General features: G+C 41.7%; 1 protein-coding gene across 1 annotated transcript; it reads right to left on the reverse strand.

Annotated features, from left to right (window-relative positions):
* Positions 1-7,956: 7,956 nt before the first annotated feature.
* Positions 7,957-10,219, reverse strand: LOC149837268 (RING-H2 finger protein ATL43-like). The gene has a single exon (XM_090007302.1). It carries the CDS (start codon positions 9,645-9,647, stop codon positions 8,415-8,417), a length of 1,233 nt encoding a protein of 410 aa, XP_089863428.1. The 5' UTR covers positions 9,648-10,219; the 3' UTR covers positions 7,957-8,414.
* Positions 10,220-11,147: the final 928 nt, after the last annotated feature.

The following is an 11,147-nucleotide window of genomic DNA, read 5'->3' on the forward strand; positions in this document are numbered from 1 at the left end:
CATGTGCAGGACGAATAAAGCCAATTACAATCTCCTAAAAATCGATGAAACTCATTGAAACTGCAAGATGTTATTTGTTATCAATCTATCCAGATAGGGAGCACCAGAAGAAATAACATCACTGAAGTAGTGAGGATTGTCTTTTATTTCATCAACTGTGGAGTGAGCAGATCCAGGACTTTTTGAGACTTCAGAGGCATATTCATCCATTTTGACGCACTGCTTTCTGAACCAAGTGACCAAATTAGGAAAATAATTTCCTAGAACTAGGCCTGTGATGTATTCACTTCCAACATGATATGCCATATGGACCATACTCTCCTCATGAAAAGCGATTTTTTATCCTCTCTATAAGCAGTGGAACAAAAACTACTTCATCATTACCTGTTTTCATAAGCAACAAGATAGTATTCTTGTTCAGCTTTTCATTTTATGGCCGTATAACACAGAAGAAGCCCTTCCTTATGGACGCCACAGTGGTAAATGACAGTGAATGGGTGGTATGGTGCCAAGGTGAAACTGCAGTAAGTGATAATGAATACGCAAAATAAGTGAGGCTGGGGCGGTAGATATGAAATGCTTATTAAGGAAGCGCCAAATGAAGTTATGTATCATAAATATAAAACTACATTAAACAATATAGTAATTTCCATTATTTACATCTAACACTGATTTCATGGTAGGCCGATTAGATGGCTCAGTGAGTGAAGCTCCAGCAAGGAAATATATTTAATCTTGAATCTGATTAGGTTCTTGAAGTCATCATTGGGCTCAAACATTATAGACCCATGCGTCAATACCATGGACAACCTTGACATACACATATAGCATCTAGCTTATCTAAAGGAATATGGTTGCAGGGATAAGGAATTATCTTCACCTTTCAGTTTGAGGACATCAACAAGGGAATCTGATAATGCACTTGTGGATATTTCAATTCATAGCCTGAGATTTCTCTGAAGCCGCCATTTTGCCTTTGAGTTACTTCCATGACCAAGCTAGGAACCAGAAAATAATACTGCTCAGAAGTATGATCTGTTCCAGAGGCGAGGGAAATGAAGTTTTCCTGAAGAGCAGGTCCACAGCAGTAGTTGAAGCTACTGTCAACTACACTTTATATTGTTGCTTAGATACAAGAAAAACCACCTGATACTATTTCATTTTTTTTTTAAAGTACACATGCAAATACCATCAGATGTTATTAAATATCATCAAGGTTTAACATATGCCTTTGCGATCATTAGTCTGGATTGCAGGAAAACAGATTATGATATATTGAGTGTAAATATGAGCAATATATATTGGGTCAGCATGTACAGATGGGTTTGCAAAAATGCTGAAACGAGAAGGAACAGACTAAACCCAAAAAGGAGAAAGCAGAAATCTAGATAACATCACAACCCAAATCAGGAAAAACTCAAATTATGGTATGATACAACAGAAAATCACAAATAATCCCATAGTGCAATGATTGAATTTTACTAAACAAGGTAACCAAGGCATAATGGTGAACGTTCTTAACATATTCTCTGCTTTTGAAAGCAGAGTCCTGTGACAACACAAAAAAAAATTGGTCAAATCTAACGTTTAAATCCCATCTCCATGATAAGAAACCAGAAATTGAATGCAGCAACGTTGGACAAAGTGAACAATCAAAGGCTATTGAATGTGAACAATCAAAATAAAACCAAAGATCAAACATAATGGAGGAACGACATAGGCAATAAAAGTGTGATCCAATACTCGATATAAATAAAAATAAAGAAATAAAAAAAATAAAACAGAAATCATAAGAGAACAGAACCATAATCAAGATAAAACATGAATCGGGACTGAAGTTCAAAAATAAACAAAAATTCAAAGCGGATTAATACTAAAATCAAAGCAAAACAGAAAGTAATGATGTAAACGAGAAATCAGAATGTCGGAATCGAGCTATTCCTGTTAATGTCGCACAAAGGTGGATTGGTTTGTTATAAACAAATCCATGTTACCATGAGTGCTTCGATGGGGCAGAACCAGGAAATTTAAAAGAAATCAGAAATAAAGAGGGAAAGTAGAGAGAAAATAAGAGGAAAACCATAAAAAGATAAGCAATACTATTAAACGCTATTGCCAAGAAAGAGAGGGAAAAAAAACAAAGGGGATTGCTTACCGTGCTCTGAAGGCAACCTTGAAGAAGATGAAGAATGGATGGCCAAGGAAATCGATCGATGGAGTTGAAGATAGCTGCGTGAAAGGAAAAATGAATGCGTGAAAGGGAGGGGTGAGAACGGATGAAGGAAGAGGGAGCCTAGCAGTTGTTTAAATAAAGGGGGAGAGAAGGATCGAGAGAGATGGGGCAGTTGAAGATCGAGGGTTGAGATAAGGGTGAGGATGATCGAGCGAGTTCGTGAAAGAGAGCGAGAGAGACCGTTGAGAGTTTTTATGTTTTTCAAAAAGAGGGTCCTAAAAGAAAGTTTTTCTTAAAAAGGGTTTAAAATTTACCTTTTTGAAATTTTCTTTAAGTTTTAAATTTTTTGTTCTTTTTCTTCATATTTTTTAATTTTTTTGTTTTTTTTTGGAATAAAATCCTAAAATCTAGGCAAGATTTAAAAGTATTTTTTGTATTTTTGAAGAACATTTTACAAAAAGAGGAGTTTTCTGAGAAAGTTTTTGAAATTTTCTCAAACAACGGGTTTGAATCCAGAGTTTGAAGAGATATTCGAGTTTTGGACCTCGAACAGAGGAATGGATCCAAACGGAGATTGGATTGAATGTCCGAGCCTTTCAAAAATTATTTTTGGTATTTTTGGAAATTTAAATGGATAACGAGGCTTAGATTATGATTTTGATATGGGATACAGATCCAAAATAGAGTCAGATACATAAAATAGATTTGGATTGCAGAGAATCCAAGAAATAACTAGAATTTAAGTTCGAAACCGACTCAATTTATTTAGAAAATGGAGCCCAGGGGCAAAAATGGAATTTTTTGATTTTTGAAAAATTTGGGGTGTTCACACCACCCCTAGTTGAATGGCATTCAAGCAGGCAACGAGGCAAACCATCAGAATTCAGTTTCATCCAGGGTCGATTACCAACTGAGTCGACCCAGAACCAGGGGCATGGATGTCATTTCAAAATCACCAGCTCCTGTTCAGTTTCCACTTAGGCTCTGTTTGGGAGCACGACACCAGAGGATTGGGGATGTAATCATGGATGGTTATTTGATGTGGCACTCAACATAAAGATTTCAAGATTTGACTGCCAAGTGAGAGGAATTGGAGGGAGGTGACATTTTTGGTTGGAAATCAGCGAAATCCAACTTCTCCAAAATAATTATTTAAATTCCTCTTAAAAAGGATGAGGTATTTACAATTACTGGACAAGGATTCCCGTGAGTGATGCAGAGTGTCCAGATGATCAGAGCATTGAAGACGAGTTGGATTCAAATTCAATTCTTCAGACCCGATCTAGGCAATGTTACCTAAGGCGATTCACTCTCATGTAGGACTTCTTTAGTTCAATTGGATCCTCGGCGTAACCCGTGTCCATCGATAGTCTCATTTTGATGTATTGATTTCATGGAGACAAGCTTGAAATCATATTAAACATTTCTTCCTTATTTTACTTTATTTTTATTTTTTTTAAGTGCCGAATTCTACGAATTCGGGTAGTTCTAGTATCCCGTTGGATCTCTTTGTGGCACTAGAAGGTATATGGGGATTAAGAGTAGTTTTTTTTATCGAATTTAATTTAATATATTTTTTTATGGTTCTGGATCTTAAAGTTGTTTGGATCTTGCCTAAAATTCAAACCACATTGGACTCCTATGGGTGGCGCCACTTCATGTGGACATCCATAGGCTTCATTTGAATGTTATATTGACTTTGAAAGTCAATATGACTGTTGGAAGGGTATTAAAGCTTTTGTTCTAAAATTAGCCTATTCTTGGCCTTGGGAGAGCTCCAACTTGGGGAAGGGCTCTCTCACTTTATGAAGCCCCCTTCCTCATGTTTTCAAAAGCCAAGGGAGGGTCGACCAGGGGAGAATTCGAATTTTGAAAAAAAAAAAAAGGGTCTGAAAATTGAGGGAGAGAGTAAACTCCAGCATTGTGGCTGGTTTAGCATCTTTTTGAGTGTAACTGTGTGTGGGTGGAGGATTGAAACCCATCAGCTGTTTGCAAAGGTGTCTTCTCTGAGATTGGAGGCATCGTGGAGACTGCTAACGTTTGTTTTCATTCGTAGCTGCAAACGAGATAAGCATTTATGCAACTTGTTCTCATTTCCTGTTTTGTTTTGCATAGTTGGGATCTTTGACTGCTGAAAATCATTGTTGAAGATTGTGGAAATTATTTTTAAATTATTATTTTGTGGTTTATATGATTCCCGTTGTTCAGAACTCGGATTGTTTGAGTTGTATCTAATTTCTGAAACTTGTTTTCTTCAAAAATAAAAAAATTGGGTTGCCTTGTGTTAGATGATTCATGAGTGTTTCTGCATTCAGGTTTGTGAGTCACTGTCCCGGTGTTTGGACCGTATCTCTCTAGATACTGGTCCAATTTGGGTGATTGTAGGCTCGTTGGAAAGCTAAGATCAGTCTCTACAAGTTTTCTATTTACCATTTTACCTGAATTGATTTCTTAGGCCCTCAAAATTTCTGGCAAATTTTGATCGTCTGGACGAGACTAAAGTTCTGTCATATTAATTGCATCTCTGCTAGTGTTTTGTATTTTAATCATATCTTCTTATCTACTAAATGAAAATTTATGAGCCTTAACTTGTTGGAAAGATAATGTCTGGTTCTACAAGTTTCCTATTTAGCATTTTGCCTGACTCTGTCTTGTTGAGGGTCAAAAATCCCTGACAAATTTACTCTATTGCATGTGGTTCTGTTATTTGTAGTTCTGACATAGTTTCATATTTTAGTCATATCTTGTTCAAATTGGCTTGCTTATTGCATGATTAATCACCATATCATTTTTTTGAGTATTGAGGTTCTGAAAATACTGCAGTGAAATTTAATCATAACTTTTAGTAGACTTCTTCAAAATTTGCAAAGTTTGATTTGTTGGAAAGATAATACAATCCCGCATAAGTTTTATTGTCTGAGTTTTTTCAAACTCAGTCCACAGAGGGGCCAAAAATTCTCTCAAAACTGTCAGATTGGTCACTAGTTTGTTCCGAGTGTCCTGTCCATCTGTCCCAGAGATCCTATCATAATTTGATCATTATAAATCTGAATTCTATGTTTTCAGATCCGTTGGAAAGGTGTGTTCGTTGCACAACTTTTCCGTGTTTACCTCTCTTGTCGAATCAAAGTGTTCAGGCCTCGAATCCCAAAGTGTTTAGGTCCTGTACGAAATTACCTGCTATAACTTTAGCTTCCGCAAGTGAAGATCCATTTGGATCTGGGATCATAGATCGGCTTTTGTGCCGGGTCTGCCATCAGTGAGTCTCCTAAAAATCTGATATTTCAAATTTGTCACAGAATTTACCACAGTAAATGTTATATTTGTTGTGCCTCCTATCTGGCTGGTTTATATATTTTGACTCTCCCAAATGCTGCATATGTTGGGTCCCTACTACTACATTGTCATTGGCATTTTCAATGTAACTCTGATCTGTAACTTTGATTTTATATATATGTGATCTATAACTCTAAATTGTGATTTTATATATGTAATTTTATATACGTAACTCTGATTTTATATATGTGATTTTAAATCTTCAAAGTTATTAGAGTTCTGCCTGAGCCACTGGTTTAAGGAGCATAAATCTGATAACTCCCAACCATCCTCTGCTATTTCTCAATTCAATTAAAGCTATGGTGCCAATATCCTGGCATAAGACATGAGTTAAAAGTCTCTGACCAAGTAATAGAGAATTGAATTTTAAGCTATCACATTGGTCAAGGAAGAGTGTGATTGATTCCATATCCGTTTTGCATCTTAAAAACCTAATATGCAGATGCAAACCTTATGCACTATGATTGTGTATGTTGTACTTTGAATTATATCATGTTGTCTACTTTAGGGCTTATGACTCTCCTTCCAGCTTTAACAACTAACAACTATTTATTGGTGACTAGAGTTAATAAGACGTTACTTTTTTCACTCAATAGAGGAAAATTCTAATGTATATGAGATAGATACCAAACATAGTTCTCCATTATATCACATGTGGCACTATATGCTTTCATATTAGAATGAGGGAATCATCATCTTTTGTAAATCCAATATTGGATTTATAGTTCTGTTGGACGATGAATGTTGTATGAGTAAACCTGTATAAAAGTATTTAATATTACATTGTAATCTTGATCGAAGTTCTCACATCTATATCTGTACTCAAGACTTGGCAAAGCGTGCTCATATCGGACTTAATTGCATATTGCCTTTTATTTGTCATAAAATGAACTGTAGTGCTTGTGCATGATTATATTTTGACTCGTGGTTTTTACTTTCTAGCCATATAATTTGACTTTAATCTTTTTGTTTTGCAATTTAAGCTGGATCATTGTAAATTTAGAAGTCGTTTTATGATGCTATCGAGTCTTTTGTTGAGAATAAGCGCTTGACAAATGTATTTTTAATCATTGCTTAAGCGTGAATGGATACTTGGAGATATGAGAATAAATAGGGACTAAATTAGATGTTTTTTTAATGATAGACTTTTGAATAAAGTTATTATATGTTCATACTTTTGAACTTATTTTAAAATACTTAATATTTATATTTAATTTCAATATTACTTATTTATATAACTTTTCTCTGCGTTCTTTGCTAGTCAAATATCATGCTAAAGGGTTCTCAAACTTGGTGATGAATCACGAATTGTTGAAAGCCTTTAACTTTATAGGAGTTGTCTATGCTCCAAAACATAAGGAGTCCACAACTCCTTTGAAACTCATTTTTTTTTAAATCCCGTAGCTGTACTTCCCTGACTCCTTGCAACTCCTACTAACTAGGGGTGTCAACCATCGGGTTTGACCCGAACACAACCCGTATCAAACTACCATATAGGGCAGGGATGGCAGTGGACCGGGGGAAAGTGGGGCCCCACCTCGCCCCGTTTGGACCGGGGATGAAGGGTATGAAACCGGGATGGAGGCAGGGACGAAGGTTAAAATTCATCCCCGTTCGGGGATGGAGGCAGGGATGGACGTACCCTTTTCCCCGCCCCACCTCATCCCCGTTTGAACCGGGGATGGAGGTTCAAATCTTGAGGTGGGGCGGGGGTGGAGACTTTGTCCCCCACCCCACTGCCATCCCTAATATAGGGTCAGAATTTGGTGATAAATAAGAAGACCGGTTATAATTTGAAATGGTACATGAAGCCAGGTATGATTTGTGAAATTTTATACCAGACTCAGGCCCAACCCGAGTTCCGATTAAGATCCACAAAAATTCAATGTAAAAATCATAAAAAAAATTATTTTATTGGGTATGATCTGGGTCTGGTTTATGTACTCTCAGGTATGATTTCTCTTAAGGTGGGTCTGATTAGACTCGGGTTCGAACCCATACCATCATCTCAAATCTGATTTGAGTTCGATTTCACCTGAGTCCGAACCAAACCCGACCCCTTTACACCCCCGACTCTCACAATGGTTTCCGATAGAGATGGCAGTAGACTGGGGGAAAACAGGGCCCCACACCGTTTGGATCAGAGATGGAGGCAGGGATGAAGGTAGGGATGAACTTACACTTTCTCCTGCCCCGCCCCCATCCCCAATCCTTCAAGGGATGACTATAAACCAAACAATGCCCCGGCCCATCACGCCCCGGTTTGAACCCGGGACGAAGGACATGAAACAAATACGAAGCCTTGGAGATTCGGATTTTGAGACGGGGGCGGGGGTGAAGACCTTGTTCCCCACCTCCGCCCCGGTCCACTGTCATCCCTAGTTCCCAGACATAGCCTTAATACACACACTGATATGGTCACTGATAGACTACTGATACAAACAGCAGAGCAAAAGGAAGCGTATATATAAATTAATTAAAAATAACAGACGTGGGACTCATAGGCCCCACTTCACGTAAACAGGACAAACCCAAGTCGGTGGGCCCAGATCCCGACATGCAGGGCTGCGTCACGACGTGTGCTTCTCCACGACCACGCCTCCCCTCCTTTTACAAATAATCCCAAAAATGAAAATTCCACGTCATCTCTCTCTCTCTCTCTCGGCACCCAGAAAATTGCACAGTTCACGTTTCTCTTGGTTCGCGCCCGGACCCGAATTCCGAACTCGGCATCTGCCTTCGCTTTCTCTCAGAACCACGCATCTCGAGAGTCTCGCCTTTTCCAGCCGTCCGATCTCCGTGACCAAAAAGATAGAGATGGATGAGAAAGGGAGAAACTTCGTTTAGGGTTCTGGAGAGCTTCCTGGATCGGGTTAGCAAGAGACCCGTGTTGAAGATTCGTGGATCACGAGATGCTAAACCTGTTTTGCCACTTGTTATCCACGGACGGCCGACTCGGGAACCTCGCTAATCCCGTGATTTCGGAGACGGATCTCGGGTTGGGGCTGTTAATCAGGACCGATTTGCTTGGGACCCAAACCGAATCCCCATCTCCCGCCACGTCCAGGCGGACCTCCGGTGCCGGTTCATCCTCCGCCACCGATGCGACTGTTTGGAGATTCGAATCGGAGGGATTGAAGCTGTACCGCCCGCTGTCCGTCATGATCATCTCGGACCGTAGGAAGAGGAGATCCGACGGTTTCAGATCGCTCCACCGCCTCTCGAGGGCCGGCGAGTCAGAGACGACGATCCGGTGGCTGAGACGCCTATCGAGGGCCGGCGAGTCGGAGGCCACCGCGTCGGGGAGGAGGAGCTTGTCCTTCCGGAAAGCTCCGCCGCCGAGATCGAAGCATCCGACACTCTTCACCGCCCCGACGATGCGCTTCCGGCCGTCGGCTGAGACGCGAGACAAGGAGGACGAGGCTGAGACGAGCTGCGGCCAGGTCGACTTCTCTCCTGCGGAGGAGTGCCTGCCGGAGAGGCGAGAGGTGACGGCCGGAATCCCATTGTCTTGCTTCGGAGGAGGAGGAGGAGGAGGAGGAGGAGGAGGGGAGGGAGGGACGGCCGCCAGGTCGAGGGCTTCCTCGATCACGAGGAGGACGTCCTCCGGATCGACTCGGTAGCGGCAGAGCGGGCAGGTCGAGTGCGATTCGAGCCACGTATCGACGCACTCGACGTGGAAGGCATGCTTGCACTTCGGGAGGAGGCGGAGGATCTCGGCCGGCTCGAACCGGTTCAGGCAGACGGCGCACTCGAGCCCGTCCTTGGGTCCCCGGAGCGACGCGAACCGGAAGACAGGGAGCGACTCGATCACCTTGCGATCGACGCCAGAGTTCCGCCGGAAGGACGAGGGAGGGGCCCCGTGGAGGTAGCTAGGGTTTCCGGGGTGGCTTTCCGCGCCGCCCCGCTTGCAATGCTTCGCGTAGAGAAGGATCAGGAAAGTGACGGAGAAGAGCGTCGTGAGGATGCCGACAATCACGATGACGCTCGGCCGGAAGGGGGCGAGGCTCGACTGACCCACCGCCAGAGGAGCCGACGGCGCTGCGGCCTCCTCCGCTACCGCGAACTCCATGGCTCCGAGGACCAGCGGAATGCAGCAGACGGAGAGCGACGGAAAGGTAACGGCCGTCGTCGTCATCTTCTTCTTCTCCTTCCTGTCTCGCTCTGGATCCGCATCTTCTTTTGCTTCGCTTCTCTCTCTCTCTCTCTCTGCTTTTGTGAGCGTGTGGGGGGCAGAGGATTAAGGCATCACCTGGATCCCGTTTGTCTGTTTGGTCAGGATCCCTATTTTCCGGCCGGATTGTGGAGCTGCGGCCCGAGCTAGAAGAAGGCGGGTTTGACTGCGATCTTTATGTTGGCTTGTCTGGAAACTCCTTTCGAATCTCAACCGTCCGTCGGATCAAGACCTTCGAATCGCACCCTCCCGTCTTTTTTCTCCCTCCCCAAAAGAAAAGAAACCAAAGAGATGGGGTTTCTCACCCTTTTTGGAGCGTTTGAATTCCCGAGAAAAGGGAATATGTACTACAAAAGAGCAGAGAATGATGAGGTAAGGGGCATCTGAATTCCAGAGAAAAGGAAGAGGGCGATGAGGTAAGCTTCTGGGTCACCGTTAGCTTCCTCCTTTCTCTCCTTCTGACGTCCTTCTCTCACCGTCTTCTTCTTCAATCTGCTGCTGAATGGATCTCTCGCCCACTCTTTTGAAGGCCACTGTGCCCCTTTCCCTCTTAATCAAGGACCCCCTGTATTTATTTGAAAAGACCTCAACCCCGTCAAAATAACGAAATTAAAGACGAGAGAAAAATGAAAAAATAACAGAAAATAGGACCCCTGCTAAGTTTCGGATCTGCTCCTCCTGTTCGCTTTTACCCTGTCTCGATCGCTCCGATCCATTCTCAATAAATATCGTTCTTGATCAAATCTCACGATATTTTGAAGAATCTCGCGTTTTGTAGAAAATTCCATGAAAACATCTGGAATAGACAATATCAAAAGCTTTTGTAGAAATTTAAATAAATGTGAATTACTGCACGAATAGTAAAAACAAGATATTTCCAGAACAAACAATCATTTAAATATATCATGTGCTTTTCGGCGTTGTATCAGCTTTTGAAAATATCGGTATATTTGGCGCATGGGTGTGATGAACTAAGGGTATCAACGGGCTTGGTTTACCCAGACCCGACCTTATAGGGTCCTGATATGGTGATAAATGATAAGACCCGATCCAAACCCAAATATCCTATTAATACATGAAACTGAGTATAGTTTGTGAAATTTTATACCAGACTCAGACCTGACCTGAGTTCCGATGAAGACCTGCAAATTTTCAATGTAAAAATGATATATGGTTTTATGGGGTGTGGTCTGGGTTTGGTTCATGTAGTTTTTATTGGGCTCGGGTATGATTTTTCTTATAGTAGACCTGATTAGATCTAAGTACGGACCCAATACCATACTCAAAAATCTAGTCCAAGTCTGGTTCCACCTGGGTCCAAACCAAACCCAACCCAACCCGTTGATACCCTACTATGAATAGGTCGTCTTGGTAATGGTGCATCTGGGTACTAATTAAGGAACCAGAGAAGAAGACCCTTCCGGATTTGGTTGTATGCTCCTCTGAGCTCGTGGACAAAAATCA

The sequence above is a fragment of the Nuphar pumila genome, chromosome 5 (genome assembly GCF_984573655.1).
Source record: "Nuphar pumila chromosome 5, dmNupPumi1.hap1.1, whole genome shotgun sequence".
Taxonomy (NCBI): Eukaryota; Viridiplantae; Streptophyta; class Magnoliopsida; order Nymphaeales; family Nymphaeaceae; genus Nuphar; species Nuphar pumila.

Bases quoted from the DNA above. Each gene is read 5' to 3' on its own strand.
- LOC149837268 (XM_090007302.1), bottom strand. From the start codon at position 9,647: ATGACGACGACGGCCGTTACCTTTCCGTCGCTCTCCGTCTGCTGCATT.